At 39.9% G+C, this 18611-nt stretch overlaps 1 protein-coding gene across 4 annotated transcripts in view; it reads right to left on the bottom strand.

The window, feature by feature from the left end:
* LOC116511635 (putative interleukin-17 receptor E-like) overlaps positions 1–7510 on the bottom strand; it is a 63698-nt gene extending 56188 nt beyond the window's left edge. For all 4 annotated transcript variants that reach the window (XM_032221789.1, XM_032221788.1, XM_032221792.1 and 1 more), the window contains exon 1: positions 7327–7510. In XM_032221789.1, coding sequence (XP_032077680.1) covers positions 7327–7422 — 96 coding nt within the window. In that variant the 5' untranslated portion in view covers positions 7423–7510. The remainder of the gene's footprint in view (positions 1–7326) is intronic.
* Positions 7511–18611: the final 11101 nt, after the last annotated feature.

Raw genomic sequence — 18611 nt, 5'->3', positions numbered from 1 at the left:
CACCCCTGGTGTAAACCATCCACATATGGAATATTTTATGCAGATCTATGTATATGGTGAGGGACATGGTGGCTCAGTGGCTAAGATGCTGAGCTTGTTGATCAGAAAGGTTGGCAGTTCGGCGGTTTGAATCCTTAGCGCCACATAATGGAGTGAGCTCCCATTACTTGTCCCAGCTTCTACCAACCTAGCGGTTCAAAAGCATGTAAAAAATGCAAGTAGAAAAATAGGGATCACCTTTGGTGAGAAGGTAACAGCGCTCCATGCATCTTTGGACAGCGCTGGCTCTTCAGCTTTGAGACAGAGATGAGCACTGCCCCCTAGAGTCGGGAACGACTAGCACATATGTGCGAGGGGAACCTTTATCTTTTTATGTATATGGTGTTCTTAGTTATCAATTTCTTCATAGTTTTTGTTACATAAATCATAACTTTTAGCAGCTAGGTTTGATCCTTTCCCTTTCTTTTGTTCATTAAAATGATTTAGCCATTTCTAAACATACAGAAAGAATTGAGAACTTCCTAAAAATAATTCAAGAAACAGGTAAGAAAAATAATTATCCCAATCTACTGTGACAGATGAAAAGGTTGTACAGAACAAAAAATGAGATAAAATGCAATAGGTGAGATTAAATAATTAGAAATAAATATAAAATCTGTAATAACATTGTAGCATACAATTTTCTAGGAAAAATTAGTTTGCCTTTAGAAAAAGACTCATTTTTTCTTACTGTTTTATATTTGTCAGATACCCAAGATCAGTGTTTTAGGGAGTCTTCTTCCAACATGTTATTTTTAAAAAAACAGGATAAAAACCTAATAACATTATTTATAAAAATGTCAAATCCAGTCTAAGCACTTAGCTTGACTGTTCAGCGAACCTTAACAATAATTCTGATATTGGTATAAGTCATTATGGATGTTGATCAGAGGTGATATTTAGCAAGTTCTGACCAGTTCTGGAGAACCAGTAGTGGAAATTTTGAGTAGTTTGGAGAACCAGTAAATACCACCTTTGATTGGCCCCACCTCATCTATTCTCTGCCTCCCAAGTCCCAGCCGATTGAGAGGAAATGGGGATTTTGCAGTAATCTTCCCCTGGAGTGGGGAGCGAGTGGAGATTTTACAGTATTCTTCCCCTACCACACCCACCAAGCCACGCCTACAGAACCGGTAGTAAAAAAAATGTGAATCCCACCACTGCTGTTGATGGTTGAAGTAGATATCTCATTACATACACATTTTTAAAAAAATAAAATCTCTCTAACGTTTCACAAGTGGGGAGACTAGACAAATGGAATAAACTCTTAAAACTGCAGTCTGCAATGAGTAAGAACTTGATGAGAAAATAAGGAATCATCCAGGTGTAAAACCAAAAATGAGGAAATAAAATTCACAAGTCCAGAATGGATTTCAATCCTATTTCCTCAACTTGGTTCTAAGAAAAGAACAAAGAACATATGAGGACATGTTGTGCTGATCCAAATTGACATAATGATTCAAAGAGCATATGGCATGTAAGGACAGCACAAAATACTAATCTTTTGTAGGACTTGAAACAATATACAGGATAAAGAAAGCAAAACTGTTTCTCTTTCATGTTAGGCAGATTCATCATCAGCTCTAGCCTACTAAACAGAAGATGTATTAATGCCTGGAGGGAGATTTTCTTTCCTTTCTTATTTCTGTATGACTGTACCAGTCAAATAGGCACTTCTCTCTCTCTCTCTCTCTCTCTCTCTCTCTCTCTCTCTCTCTCTCTCTCTCTCTCTCTCTCTCTCTCTCCCTCCCTCCCTCCCTCCCTCCCTCCCTGTAATTCTAGAGAAGTCAGAATGTACATGTAACTAGCCTTTTCCTGGTTATCTTGTAACCTGTTTTCAAAAGAGAAGCAGATAAAGACCCCTGAGATAATTTTCTTACACTTTTTAATCAACTCTTATCCAGGGGTGGGATTCAGCTGGTTTGGATCGGTTCGGGCGAACCAGTAGTTCCGGTATTTGGCTCCGCCCACCTGCCCCTGTGCTTTCCTGTCCTATATTTCCCTGTTTTTTAGCTCATCTGATTCACGCGGCACAGTGGATTGCCACGCAACAGCTGTTTTACTCACAGCCACTGACATAGAAGATAAGTTTTTGAAGCTTAAAAAGTTCATTTTTTTGAATGCTGCATGGGCGTGCGAAGCACACTCACCAAACCGCATCCCACCACTGCTCTTATCTGAGAGGTTTTTTTACTCCCATCTCACCTAGTTGTGATTTAGAATTCCCAGCAGGGACACAATGACATCTCCAGAAGGCAAGGACTGACATTTTCAGCCCTTGAAGTGGAGAATAGATATTAAAATGTCTTCTCTTTTACACAGGGCCCTTTCCTATTTTGCTTCTCCTTTCTGTAAAACAAAAACTTGCTGTTGGATTTTGGCCACTTGCTGTCCCTTGTCTGATCTGGGAAGATCTCCAGGCCTACACTAAACAGCTTAATGCGGTACTCCATGTCTTAAAGGTTGTTTTCCTATTATCTTCTAAAACGAGATTCAACTCGTATTTTATCTGAAAAGAATTTGACCATCTCAGAACTGCAAAAATGGGATCTGAAATGTGTTCATTTTTCCAATGTATATATTTTCAGAAATTCTTTGCCTGGCTTACGCAATGCTCTTGTGATTCTGCTGAGTAATTTGTATGACAGTCATGATTGTGGGCACAAAGTTAATGTGTAATCCAAACTAGCAGAAGCTGGGGCCACAGGACAAATTGCCCCAACTTTACCTGTGTTTTCTCATTCATACACTAATAGTATAATCATTAGTGGGGGAGTAGTCACCCCCTCTGCCTTGACTGGCCAAATTCAATCAATCCAAGAAATGGGTACAATAACCCCTTCCTTGTAATATATTTCCATATTACCGGAATAACTCTCCATTAAATTATAAATGTTTATTATTTGGATGAGAAAAGATTAATATAGAGATGTGTATTCTTGATGGGGAACTGGCAGCCTTTAGGGTGGGTATTTGTGAAGGTCTATAAGGGCACACAACAAGGCAGAAAAAAACAATGCAACTTGTACATTAGAAATCTACTTATACTTGCACCATCATGGAGACAAGCTACATCTCAAACTTATCTGCAGAAGTATATTTGATTTGATTGATTTGATTTTATTATATTTATATGCTGCCCTTTTCCCCCGAAGGGGACTCAGGGCGGCTCACAATTCAAATCAGGGAAGGGGGGTATATCTAGACCAGAGGTGGGCTGCTGCCAGTTCATCACGGATTGGGCGAACCAACAGCAGGTGGTTCTGCCTACCCACTCAGGGGCTTCTGCGCATGCACAGAAGCATTGCACAAGTGCGTGAACACACACACACACATGAGCGAACCAGTAGTAAAATAAATTGCAACCCACTACTGATCTAGACATCAATCACTTAATAGAAAAATGCAATGTGTGAGCTTGTTTGATTGAAGCAAATGGCATTCTTTGTATTTTTAAACTGAGGACTGCAGTTGGATCAAGAAATAGTCTGCTGTACTCAAATGAATGGACCATTTGGTTTACGACTGCCACTACCTTATTTTTCTTCTTTTTAGAAATCATTTCAGACCCTGGAAGGATTTCAAAATTCCCATTAAATTGCACTTATTAAAAAAAATCTTCTTTCAATCCACTACAAACCAAGGTGCGGCCATGGCTTAGTTGCCATTCTAATGTGATCTTTTTCATATATATTTTTTTAATTTTGAATTGAACTTTACAGACCACAGCATTTTTTGAAGAAGTGACAATGAAACATTATGGAGTAGCATTACATCAGGGATTATAAGATCATCCATTAAGCATAATGGAGTAAAACACATTTACAAGTGCTTCCTTTCTGCCCTGCCCAGCTTTTTTGGGGGGAAACAATTGGCTGATTTGTTCAATTCTGATGAATCAATGCTAACTGAGTTCTTTCTTTTGTTCTGATCAGCAAGGGGCCTTAATCTGAATCCTCTTTCAAAACAAATCAGCAAAAATGATGATGTGACGTGAATCCACCGCAGTCCAGTTTATAGGCAAATCTTTGAGTCTGGCTTTACTTTTACTTTAAAGCTGTTTTCTTCTAGTTGCTCAAATTGTGCAGGTTACAACAGACATGTCATTAAGCTGAACTGTACCAAAGGTGAAGAACCGAAGTCACATCTGATTGGGAAAGAGCTCCCTCATTATTCATTAACTGCTTTTTAATCAACTTTCCTTCGGCAGGGAAATCCCATGTAAAATATTGCTATTTCCTCCTTTGAAAATGTGTTTTAATCATAGGAAATAAAGGAAAAGAAATCCACATTGTGAACATTTATCATTTTCAGTGTGTTGCACATACCCCCCCCCATCTCTCAAGAATCAGACTGCAGCAAAGTATCCATTCTTCACACATAGAAGTTCACCAGACACAAGTTGCAAAATTAACTGCACCAGGATGCAAGTCAAATCAGGGGATTTCCCTATAAGTTCTGCTTATAGGTTAGGTAATGTAGCTTATTAACCGTGCAATCTTCTGCAGTGGCAGCTTTCCCAACTTGGATCTTCCAGGAGATTGGCAATTTAGGGAGTTAGTCTCAAAGCATTTAAGGGAGACCAGATTGGCAAAGATTCATAAGGATCCTTTCAGGTAAATTTAAATCAATAGTACCCTTTCATTGCTCAACATACATAAAAGAGTAGCATGAGATCGCCATGGATAGCATTGCAATTCTCCCTCCTCTTTCTGCCACATCCCAACATGGTTGTGGATAGCTGAATAAATATATGCAGTTTGAGGAAAGAGCACAACTCCTGTGGTATCAAACAATTTTTCAGGTGCATGTCCTTCAGGCAAGGATTTCTTGGGTTTGTACTGTAGGAAGTTATCACCCAGCCCTCTCCCAGAAAAATGAAATATCCTAGGAAATATTGAAAAGGCAGAATATTTCTCTGGATGTGAAAAGAAATAAACATGTTTTAAAAGACAGAATAGCTGCCTGTAGCTTCCTGCCCATACTTTATCAATGGGCCATTAAGAAGGCCAAGCTAGTCCCCTTTACATAATAAAGACTTCTCCACTTCAGCTGTAGGGGGATGGGATTAAGGAACTTTACCCAACTCACCACATGGCATCTGAGAACTCAACCAAACCTGGATTCAAAACACAGCCTAGAGAGTTGCCCATGCATGGCCCCATGGGAGTCTGACAACCAATCAGAATACATTTCTTACACAGGAACAGGAAACAGAGAGGTGGGACTGAACAGGTTATAAAAAGCCTAGCAAGCCCCTCCCTCAGCCCTTCTCTTCTTCTCCACCAACATTGAAGCATGTGATCACCTTTTCTGTTCAGGACTCAAGCCATGTGGTCCTGTCCACCAATAAACCATCTTTCCAAGCAGCCTCCATGTCTCCAGTGTCTTTTTCCCCACTTGGAGCCGAACCCAGAAGGACATTTCTTTCATCAGTACATTTATATCCCCAGATTTTCTTCTGGAACTTGAGGGAAGATCCTCAAGTTCCTGAAGTCTTTCCTGTTCGCCCACCCCCCACCCCCATGACATTTGAAAAATATATTGGTCACAGGAGAGAATGAACTTCCATGGCTGAGATAGACTCAGAACCAGGCTTCCCCAGTCCTGTTCCAAGATGTGAGTACAGGCAAGTGTATTTGGGTTTGCTCAGCCACGTGAAACAATTCGTTAACAAACACCTGTGTGAGGACTAGGGAGAACTTTAAATTTAAATGCAAAAGGTCCTTTGGAGCACAGCCATAGTTCCTTGTTACTTCTTAAAGCATCTCTGCCTTTTCTTGGGATCACACAGCTGCCTTTCACAGCTGCTATACATTCCAAATACATTTAGTTTAAGGAGCTGTGTGTGTGTGTGTGCTCTGAAACACTCCAAAGCACCATTTACTCTTTAAATCCAAGGTGGTGCACAACATTAATCTGAATCACCTATAGTAGTACACACTTTGCAAATGTGGATCAGCACCAACCTAATAATCCATCATTGCTTTCCCTAAGGCCCATTCAACACAAAATTGGTGAATTGTATCGGTCAACTTCAGCTGATAACTTCTTAAATAATGAGATACCAAAATCAGAAAGTGCACCTCAACATCATGTTACAAATCATTTCTTCAAAAAATATTATAGTATGCATCAATGATAATTCTCATGGTTTTTTTTTACCAGGCAGAAATTAATGTATGCTAAATATTTACATAATCCAAGGAGTTTAGCTTTCTTTCTCTAAAAATAACACCACCAAATAATTAGCCCACACAGCTAACTCTCTCTGTCCTGGGAAACAATAATGTGAGCTTGTTCCCTTTTTTTCTGGGTAAATTGAAGCATTTGTCCTCTCAGGAAAAATTATCACCAGTGTTGGATTTCCAGTTATGCTTCAGACATACTGCTAACAAACACATTCTAACATTTTGTGGTTCAAACTCAGTTTTTCAAGCATCCAGTAGCGTTTCTCAATTTTGACTTCTAACTCAGACCATCTGCAAGGCTGCCCTCAAGTGGAGTTAATTTAGAAAACCACCATTCTTGGAATACTACATGCTAAAAGTGCAGTAGAAATAATGTATTTTTTTAAAAAAACACAATTGGTGTCCAGAAAGACCAAATCTAAATTTTACATATTCAAATTACCATGTAAACATACTTTAATGCACAGCTTTATATTTTGACTTGAATCAAGATATTTTCATTCAGTTTAGAAATTAAAACATAGGTATTAATGATTTTATATAAATCAAAGTAATAAATGGTGACATGACAATATGCTGCATTTTTTCTGATTATATATATATATATATATAGTATACATACATACATATATATATATACACATAAATGCATACATACACACACACATATACACATATGTACACATACACACACGCACATACACGCACATACACGCACATACACATGCACACACACACACACACACACACACACACACACACACACATATATATATATATAAATATATAAAAATCTAGAAATATCCCTGATATTTCATGGTAATAATGTAGCATCTCATATGTATTCAAGAATTACCAGTCTCAGTATACAACATAACAAATCTATCAATTCTCTGAAAATGTAACCCTGAGGTTTTTCTGAATCCTAACACTACACAGATTTATACTGTATTTAGAAAAAGATTGCGCCTAAAAGATTGACATCTTTCTCTATGGACACATAACTAGCAAATATGCAGGTCCCTCCGTGAATCAGATAATGGAGAAAGGATGATGCTGTTTAGAGGCTGCAGATATAAATCAAATTGTAACATACCTGTGAACAAGTGACTCCACATTCTTTAATCCTAGGAATGAGCTGATAGCCATATGTTGCATAAAATATTGCAAAAATCTGCCACATAAACTTCATCTTTGGGATTGTTAAGCTTTTTTAAAAAAAGTTATTTTCTTTTCTGGTTTTTATTATGGTGACTGTCCTAAAGAAATAGCTGTTCTACTCTGACAAGGGATTTAAATAGTGTAATAGTCCCACCCACCAACCCCAGTACCTATGAAAAGAACTCCTCCTTTTAGTAGAAATCAACATGAAAATGAGTCATAGGGAAATTCAGATGTTACTGGAAGCTATAACATATTCTAGGCTTTCTCTGAATTTAATAGCTTTAATTTTAAACCAATATTGTTTTGTTTACTGAAGCTACTATGTAAATATTTTCTCTTGTTCCATCTTAACATAATTATCAATTGATCCTTACAAGGACAGATATAATTGTGCAAGAACGTTTGTGAAGATATAATAAGTAACAGACTTCTAACTGAAACTATTTCATTTCTATTTTATGTAAGTTGATGCCTAGAGCTTATTACAGGCTGTTAGTAATATGCCACAGTTGTAAGTGACCATGAAAAAAGATATTATGGACTTGATTCCTCCCGCTTGCACTTTTGTTCCTTTTTTTAATGTGGTTTGCTTTATTTTTGTATTTCCCCTTTTCCCCAAGTATTTCAAGATACTGTAAACAATTATTTTTCCCAACATTTCTAAATGAACCAAAATTCTCATGAGTCAGGTTAGGGTGAGGCTTTGTCTGCCTCAGAGGCAAAGCAGAAACTTCAGTTCCCAAATAGAAATGGACATCTCAAATATTTTATCCAGAGAGCATTGGGACAGAGTTCGTTGCCTCGAGAGACCCATAATTTAATTAAGAGACCTCAGAATGGAATTTGAGGCAGGAGACAAGCATTTAGCAGTCTTTCAATTGCATGTATTTAGAAAGCTATGCTTAGTAACATAATAGAATTTAGGAGCTGTGTGAAAGGGTTGATCGAGAAGATGAGCTTTCTAAGAACTGCATTCCCAAAATATGCAAATATTGGTTAACCAAATCATGATTGAGTAAATACATTTATTCAGACTTGTCCAAGACAAATTAACCACAGGGGCTGGATTTGCATTTATATACTTGCAAAACTAACCAACACCACTGTAGTACATTATGTGTCATCCAACCTCCCCAATTATCTAATTTTGCCTTGAGGGATTTCAAGGTTTCAGACATTCTGGTTCATCGTACTACAAGAAAACAGATCCTGCAACAACAGGGTTGGCCTCCAACTATTACCTAAAAAGTCTACTGCTAATGCAATGCCTGCTATAATCAAATCAAAGAGAAACATCTTCCTTATATCATGATAATATGGTTTCTTCCCCTTGTTCACTTTTCTGCCCAGGGGGCCTTCCAATTTAGTTGTAAACACTATTTCAGTTATTAGTGAACTATTTCAATCTACTGTTACAGTTTAGTGTTGCCATAGCATGTTTAGTCCAGCAACTCAACTATTTGGTTCTTCTCCTCTACCTAAGCTAACCTAAGACAGGCAAGTGGCTGAGAAAATTGGTTTTTTGACAGCCAGCATGGAACAGCCTAGTATCCAACCTAACAGTTACAAAAATAAAAGCCAACTCACTTAAAAGAAGGGGCCAAGTATAGTAAGAAAGAAAAGCAACCCCACAAGGGCTTGAACACTGTTTCAACACATAGAGCTTCTTAAATTGCAACACTTGCTGAAATTCTTTGCTTGCGGCTCTCAAGTTTCTTCATTAAATATTTCTTTATCTGAAATTGTGAGCTTGCCAAAATGGTTTATTCCTACCCACAGGGTAAAGTTTGACATGGCCTCCACACATGTTTTAACTTTTCATTTCTCCAATTTCTTGTGGAAAGAAGATTCAGGAGCCGCACGGGGGTAAAGTAAATTTGCATTTGAGGCCAGATAAACAGGTGAAGCACAGTGCAAACGTCAGCTACTGTAAGTGCTTCAATGTGCCAGTCACATCTACTTCTGCATTTTGCAGAATTGTTAATAAGTTGTTTAGTGCTCTCTCCATCCTCCAGTGTCCTCCTAAGCATTATTCAAACTAGTAACAGTTACTGCTTCTATTCCAGGTTTATTACATGCTTCAAAATTCAAAAATTAAACTAATCTAATAAAGCAGGTTATTCACCAGTGTGAGGGGGAATCTCTTGACAAGTAGTTGCTGTAACCTTCAAAGAACTAATCTGTAAAATACTGCATTTTCCCCTTTCTCTTTCAAGAAGAAATTACAGAAAAGGGAGAAAGAGAGGAAAGAGATAGGTTAAAGAGAACTGTCCAGAAGGGCAAAACTGTTGGCTCAATCATTCTCCTTCACCAAACTATTTCTTCACAGTGCCAAATAAAGGAGGAGATCATCTGGACTAGTAATTTCCATTTCATTCTGCTGCTATTCTATACATAAAAATGTTAAGACTGAGATTTATTTATCTGTTAAATTTAGAGACCACCAATCTCACTTACAAAGTGCCTTTAAGCAGTGTACAAGGAATAAGCAAAAGTCATTATTTTTAGAAACTGTTAGAAAATTTTAGAAAAATTATATTGCTTCCAATAGTTCTGGAAAGTTCTGTGTAGAAATATTAGATGACAGACAGACACAGATGATAGAGATCCTATTGTTCATGTCACACTCCATCACTCATCCCCTGCATTTGCCTGCTTACCACCTTATTAGGCTAGCTAATTGTTTTGATATTTACTGATGTTTAAAAAACCCCAAGCTAACTCTTTTGAGTGGCAAATGTGCTTGCTCTGATCTTGATTTGACCTGAATGTTGAGACTGATTGGGAGCATCCTGGGTATACATGCGATATGGATTATCCACACTAATTTTCCAACAAAAGTTTCACATTTTTTACAGGAAAAGGGTTAGGTTTAGTAGCCAAATATTGTTACCTTCAAGCTAGTTGTCAAAAGCATCTGTACTTTTCCCAGAAAGTACAAGGAAACCAAGAAAACCAAGGAATAAACAGGAAATATAAATGACTCCACTACTACCCAAGTGGCGGTGGAGTCATTTATATTTCCTGTTTATTCCTTGGTTTTCAACACTTTTAAATGTAGTATGATGCAGTGGTGGGATTCAGCCGGCGCACACCTATTTGGAAGAACCGGTTGTTAACTTTCTAAGTTGTTCAGAGAACCGGTTGTTGGAAGAAATCTCATTTTGTTTTTGTTTTTTCACTTTACAGGCTAATTCTGTAAGAGGGGCAGGAAGGAAACATTCTGGTGTTGTTTTTAGCCTAATCTTTATTGCCCTACTTACAGAAACTGCCTCTTAGGTTAACCCTTATTACATTGTAACAACTAAGGCGAAGCGCCCATCGTCGTGAGTGATGTTGAGTTGGCCATGCCCACCCAGTCACATGACCACTGAGCCCCACTTACCCAGCTGGTCATTAGGGCAGAGAGCCGGTTATTAAATTATTTGAACCCCACCACTGAGTAAGAGCCTTTGTTCCACCCAATGCAGGGATTATAAAAGGCCAAAAAAGTTCTTGATATTGGGTGATGGTGGTAGTATGGTAGATCGCCGCTGTGGGATTTACAAACTGTACAGAAATGTTATCTCAGTGGTGTCTTCCAGAGGTGGGTTGCTCCTTGTTGGACCCAGATCAGGCGAACTGGTAGTAGCAGCAGCGGGAGGCTCTGCTTGCACGCCCTAATGCTTTTGCTTATGCACAGCAGCATTGTGCACGAGCATAAGTGCACCTGAACCTGCAATTTAAAAATCGGCAACTCACCACTGGTGTCTTCCTACCACAGGCAAGATTTGAAACCTTACGACTTTGAAGGCTTGACAGAAGTTCTGTGAATTTGTATGTATTAAACAAGAGACCAGGTCTGTTTTTTGTATACTACGGAGCAAACCTAAAGATTGTCATAGCTAACCTAAAATCATGCAGACACCACAAACACACATACATGTACCCATTGCACACACTCCTCTTTCTAGGTTGTTTCTATCCACAGATGAGAGAAAATTTTGTAAGTGGGTATTCCTTTGGTCCTTTAATGCTTTTAAAACTTTGGCTAACCAGCAAAACATATTATGAACATTAATGAAGACTTTGGTAATTTGAGCCATGGCCAAATGTAATACAAATTGTGTAGAGAAGGGCAGCTGAATTCCTGATGTGCAGCAATCCACATGTAAAGAAGGGGAGGGGAAAAACACATTGCCTGCAGCTAGAATGTGGCTGGTTGATTTGTAGCTCAAAGTATTGTATAAACACAAACATTTTCAAAGTTCTCAGTCAGGGACAAGGCACTAATTCAATCTTCATTTCTAATTTTGGCCTAAGGGTGAAGAGAAATTAGCTGTAGGAAAATCTGACATGTCATAATTCCATAACATCTATTCCACATGCAATTATCCTTTCCAAGTATTCACCTAAAATCCAGACAGTAACATCTCTTCCTGTTCATACTAGATACTTGCTTCAAGACAACCCATACATTTATTTCATGAATAATTTGTAGTGAAAATAGTCATGATGTGTTAGTGCCAATCACAATATGGAACTTTACATTGCCCACAGCAGGGGTCCCCAACTGCTGGGCCACAACCCACTCCCAGGCCTTGAGCCGTTCAGAAGTGGGCCACAGAAGTGGTAAGCACAACTGTGCGTGCAACCCCACTTGCATAAGCATCAGGCAAGCATGTGCATGCACATGCTTTCTGCTCCTGCAGATGGAGCTGCATGTGCACCAGTGGTGAGTTCCTACCGGTTCAGACCAGTTTGGCCGAGTAGATAATAACTCGGCCGGGCATACGCCCAAACTGGTTCTATGCTTCGCGGTGCCATCTTAATTTTCTGTTCTCCACATGCGGAGAACAATCTTCATTGGAAAAATCTATTTTTTTCTTTTCTAATGTGCACATGCACAGACCTTTTAAGGTGCAAATAAATGCACATGTGCATAGAGCAAAAAACAATGTGGAAAATGTTTCACATGCCAAACTGGTAGTAATGCCAGCATGAACCACCCCTGATGTGCACATTTGCCCACCATTTGCATGGGACCATCCCCTCTCCCACCTCTCCCACCCCATCCAATCTGCAAAGCCAGAAAGGTTGGGGAACTCTGGCCTATAGAGTTAAAAACCTGGGAATGATTTAGAAGAACATGTGTACATTCAACATTTGCTGTCTAATTTTTTTTTAAATATACAAATATTGCCATGACTTTGTACCAAAACAAATTTCAGAATTAAATCACACAACCGGAATTGGTAAATATATTTTTTTCAGTTTTGTTACCACTCTCGGGTTTTTGTCTACATTGTGCATATACTGGACGTGTTTATGATGTATGCTTACCGTTTTAAAACAACCACAGACATACAGAGAAGAGTGATGGAAGAAAGAGAAAATGAAACTCCTTGTTCTTTAAAATCAGGATATGTTGTAGTTAATTGTGAAGTCATGTCTGACCCATCGTGACCCCATGGACAACATTCCTCCAGGCCTTCCTGGTCTCTACCATCCTCTGGAGTCCATTTAAACTCATGCCTACTGCTTTGGTGGTTCCATCCAGCCACCTCATTCTCTGTCATCCCCTTCTTTTTTTGCCCTCCATCTTTCCCAGCGTTAGGCTCTTCTCCAGTGAGGATATGAAGACTTGCCTATTCCTTCATTTATTTATTTATTTATTATTTATTTATACTCTTAGGATAATATATCTATTTTCCCCAGACTTTAGAATGGTTAAATAAGAATGTAACAAAACCCCTAAAACTTTGTGCTGGAGCCATCTGAGATTTCTCAGATCCTAAGGCAGCTTAAAATAACCAAATATAAAATGTTAGTCAGCTTATAAATAATATAAGCAAGCCAGTGGTGGGTTCCGGATCCCGTTCCATCCGGTACGGTTGGAACAGAGCCGGCGTCACCCATATGGATGTGTGCAGCACACGCATGTGTTAATAGCTGCAAATGTTGCTCCAGCTGCTCGGCAGAACATCGCACAGGCGCTATTTGTGCCATGTACGTGTGCGGAATTGCTGAAAGCTTTAAAACACGGTAAGGAACTCGGCCGGGTGGGTGGGCCTTCCAGAGCACCATACCGGAATGGTACCCGGTGCTCCGGGTAGGTGCCGTTATGCCCATACCGGGGCATACCGCCTGCAACCCACCACTGAAGCATAATAAATGGGTGATAAGTAGAATTCTAACCATGCTGGAGTGATTTGAACACACTTCTGTTTGAAAACTATTTTATTTCATTTTCATTTTCCTTTTTATACAATCACTTATATACTGTGCAATTAAAAAAGCAATAAACACAACTCATCTTCTATTCCACCATGGAAAACCAACATAACACTTCAATCCTCCATACACCCTTTCTTCTCCCCCTCCAACTTTCATTTCTCCCCTCCAGCATTCCCCTCTTCTACTTCCCCTCCCCCTCAAACATTCCTTTCTCCCCTTCCCTCCATCTCACCCTCCTTACATTCCCCTCTCACTCCCTCTTGACTCCTCCTTCTTCTTTCCCTCTACTCCTCACTTCGGTGTATTTCTACTATTCATTAATCTATTCAATTTGTATTTTACACTAAAATTATAAGAAAAGGAAAAAAAAGGGAAAAGAAAAGGAAAAGAAAAAAAAGAAAAAGGAGCAACAGTATACAAGTGCATTCTTATTGTTTTGAAAATTGAAACTATATCTCCACCCTCCCCCCTCCCCCCCCCATGAACCCCCCTCCCTAGCCCCCTTCCGACTTCCCAGATCCCATTCCCGGCATAACTCTTTATCAAGCACAGTCTGGAGTATATTAAAACCAAATAGATTAAGAATTAAAAAATAAAAAATAAAGGAAAAAAGAAAAGAATAATAAAAAAAAAGAAAAAAAGAAAAAAAGGGAAAAATCAATAAACTCTTTACATTAAGCTCAGCTTCCCATCATTATTAAAACTTAAGCAATGTGCATCATTCCTAATCTCAGTTAATTTATTACTTGCAGGATTTCAAACTATGTTGAAACCAAGTGAGTTAATCAAATAAAATTCTACTGTAGCTAGGGGCCTTATCTCTTTATCTAAATATGTGTCCATTTCCAAACCTTTAATTTGTCCCTTTTACCTCCTTCTCTATAAAGCAATTTAAACACCTCAAATATTTCTCACGGTTTCCATTCCAACTCCTCTCATCCTGCCTCTACCCGTGTCCATATATATATTTTATTATCATCCGTACTCCTCTCATATTTGCTCCGCCTTCCTTCGAACTCCCTGAATATATCCTTCCAAACATTATATTCAAATAACAATGACAATTTCTATAAAAATCAACTTACTTTCTGGCTCAAAATAAGCTCTAATTGAACCTTCACTACCCTCCCGTCTGCACCACACTTCCCAACTCCATTCAACCTAAGCCACAATCCAGAAACATCACAATCTCCGCCCTCCTCACCCTAGAGAATAAATCATAAACAATTTATATAAAAGTTCAAAGGTATCCATCAAGTGTTTTTTAAGTCCCATACAGTATATTTTCCGAGAAAATCAGCATCATTTCTTTCAGCCTTAATGTCTCTTCATCGGTATACCACTATACCATTTTATATAAGACAGAAGTCACAAAGTATTATTCAACTTAAAATTAAGCAAATGTTTTGGAAGCATAACTAAATCCTTGTTCTCTGCTCTTCTGCCCTTCCGGAGGGGAAAAACGATACCTCCCACCTTGTAGTTGTGTGTTTGGTTGTTTCTCTTCTACTTCTCCTTGTCTTTCTCCGAGTCCGGGTGATTCAGGAAGTCCTGCCTTCAGGATCTTGTAGTAAAAATCTCGGGCTTCCCAAACAGAGTTGAGGCGATGTTTCTGGTCATCAAATGTAACTGTAATACCAAATGGCACCTCCCATCTGTACTGTATTTGATTATTTCTGAGTTCTTTAGTTAGAAAAGCATAGTCTCTCCTGGATCTTAACATTTGGGGTGGTATTTCTTTGAAGACGATCAAGTCCTGTCCATCAATTCACAGCCTGTTATTGTGAAACTCTTGTAGTATCACGTTTCTGGATTCTTTTGTAGCAAAATAATTATATCTCTCGGAAGCTGTCTCTGTTCTGCTGTCCACGAATTATGGCGGTAAATTTTTTGGATCTGCCAATCAAAGTTGAGTCCCGGACTTCCCACCAAACGACTGAAAGCCTCAAAAAAGGTCTGTTTCAAATTCTCCTGTTCATTTTCACGCAATCCCCTAACTCTTATTGCAAACGCAGTCTTTTTATAATTTGTCATAACAAGTTGTCTTTCTGCATTTTCAACTTCCTGTTGCAACATTTCAATTTTAGATGTCAGATTAGAATTAGCTTCTTCCAAAAGTTCCAGTTTATCTTCCATTCCTGCAATATAATCTGTCATTACAGTTATAACCTCGATCATATTCTCCTTTGTTTGAGCAATCTTGGCATCAAGCTTATCACATAATTCCGAAACAATAGCAATAGCAATAGCAATAGCAATAGCAGTAGACTTATATACCGCTTCATAGGCCTTTCAGGCCTCTCTAAGCGGTTTACAGAGAGTCAGCATATTGCCCCCAACAATCTGGGTCCTCATTTTACCCACCTCGGAAGGATGGAAGGCTGAGTCAACCCTGAGCCGGTGAGATTTGAACCGCTGACCTGCTGATCTAGCAGTAGCCTGCAGTGCTGCATTTAACCACTGCGCCACCTTGGCTCTTAGTTGCTTCATTTCCTCTCTAAATTCTTTAAGAGTTTCAAAAAGAAATTCTTTCATTAACAAATCTCCAGTAGAGGGCATAGAAGGCAAAAGCTGCAGCTTTATAACAATTGCTTGGGATATATTGTTGAAAAGACGTTTAGATTGCTTTGACTTGGGAGCCATTATAAAAGAAAAAAAGAAAACAAACAAAGTCTCTGCTCACCTTGATTTAAGATAAAATACTTTCAATAAACTTTTGGCAATTAGTAAAGAGAAGTCTTCAGGAAAATGGGGCTAGTTAAATATATCATATATCAAATGCGGAAGCTATAAAATCGCCATTTTGAAAAGCAGTTAGACAAAGGAGTTTTTTATAAAATTGAAGCTGGTATTTTGAATAATAATAAAAAAGGGGTTCTCAGGAATGGTCGCTGCTCGGATTGATTTTAAATAGCTTAGATTTGTCCTGAGGGGGGGGGGGGACAACCTGCCTTGAGCTGAAAAAAAACAGCTGAGAAGATCTGGCTGGAATAAAAAAAACTCAGCTTTTGTTGAACCTCTTCTCCGTTCACAGCAAAAAACAAAAGGCTGTGAACTACAAAGAGATTCTAACGACTGAGTTCCTCCCTGCCCCTTTCTTGCCTGAAAGGAGAGATATCTATAGATCTTTTAGATATACAGACCAGAACTCTGAGGGCAGCTCCTTTGAGCCACTGGCGATGGCAGGATCCTCCCCCGGAAGTCTGATGTGTTACTAGGCACAGACCTTCAGGACAGATATGCGTTGAAAACAGGTGTCTTAAAATAGTAGTCTTGATTCAATGATGTCTTCAATTAAGAGGGAAATTCAAGTACTGATGTTTCCTTGTTGTATTTATACAAGCAAAAAAATGAGTTAGGTACACAGATTACAAATGAATAATCCACGCCTCAGTCAATTATCAGGTTTTCTTTGATTAGTGACAGCATGTCCTATTCCCAGGATTCTTCATAAACCAAAAGATGTCAGTGAGCACATTCCCTACTTCTCTGTACTTGCCTGAGTTGGCTGAGGGGGCTGAGATTCCAGGGTATTGCATTCCAAACTATTTTGGAATCTTTCTCCAAGATTATATTACACTGACTAGTGCAAAGGGTCTGATTAGCCTGCACTGTTTGCACTGTTGAGGACCATACGCCATAGCCAGACATTTCAGATGAACTCTGAACAAACTAGAGCCCACTCCTGCAAAAGATCAACTGACTGGTGTAGATATGTTGTTGGAAGAACAATGGAAAATACGAAAAAGTATAGTTGTCCCAATGGTGGCCTCTCAACTCCCACGGTCCTTGGATGAAGCCGATTACCTAGACTCCTTTCAGTTGGGTTTCAGGCCTGGTTACAGCACGGAAACTGCTTTGGTCGCGTTGACCAATGATCTCTGGAGGGCCAGGGATAGGGGTCACCCCTCTATCCTTGTGCTCCTTGACCTCTCAGCAGCCTTCGATACCATCGACCATGGTATCCTTCTGCGATGGTTGCGAGAGGTGGGAGTGGGAGGCACCGTCCTTCGGTGGTTCTCCTCCTACCTCTCGGACAGGTCGCAGTCGGTGTTGGTCGGAGGGCAGAGATCAACCCCAAGGCCCCTCAACTACGGGGTGCCGCAGGGTTTGGTCCTGTCCCCCCTCCTATTTAACATCTACATGAAGCCGCTGGGTGAGATCATACGCCAGCACGGGATTAAGTACCACCAATACGCAGATGATATGCAATTGTATCTGTCCGCCCCGTGCCAACGCAGCGAAGCAGTAGAAGTGATGTGCCAGTGCCTGGAGGCTGTTAGGGTCTGGATGGGAGCAAACAAGTTGGCATTCAATTCAGACAAGACCGAGTGGCTTCTGATGTTCCCTCCCAAAGATTGGCCAATTATTCCATCTCTCAGGCTGGGGGGTGAAATTATACGCCCCTCAGAGAGGGTTCACAATTTGGGAGTCCTCCTGGATCCCCAGCTGACTTTAGAACACCATTTGTCGGCTGTGACCAGGGGGACCTTTGCCCAGGTTCGCCTGGTGCACCAATTGCGACCCTACTGGATCGGGAGGCCCTTCAGACAGTCACTCATGCCCTTGTGACCTCAAGACTTGATTATTGTAACGTGCTCTACATGGGGCTGCCCTTGAAGAGTATTCGAAGACTTCAGTTAGTCCAGAACGCATCCGCGCGAGCGATTGTGGGTGTACCCAGGTACACCCACATCACACCTATCCTCTGCGAGCTGCACTGGCAACCCATTAGTCTCCAGATCCGCTTCAAGGTGCTGGTCGCTACCTATAAAGCCCTACATGGCATCGGACCTGGTACCTGAGAGACCGCCTCCTGCCGATTACCTCCCATAGACCGATTAGATCTCACAGGTTAGGTCTCCTCCGGATTCCATCCACCAGCCAATATCGGCTGGCGACTCCCGGGGGAGAGCCTTCTCTGTTGCAGCTCCAGCCCTCTGGAATGACCTCCCCGTGGAGATCCGGAGCCTTACTACCCTCCCGGCCTTCCGCAAAGCC

The sequence above is a fragment of the Thamnophis elegans genome, chromosome 7 (genome assembly GCF_009769535.1).
Source record: "Thamnophis elegans isolate rThaEle1 chromosome 7, rThaEle1.pri, whole genome shotgun sequence".
In the NCBI taxonomy this organism is placed as follows: Eukaryota; Metazoa; Chordata; class Lepidosauria; order Squamata; family Colubridae; genus Thamnophis; species Thamnophis elegans.
This window is presented reverse-complemented; position numbering and strand designations above follow the sequence as displayed.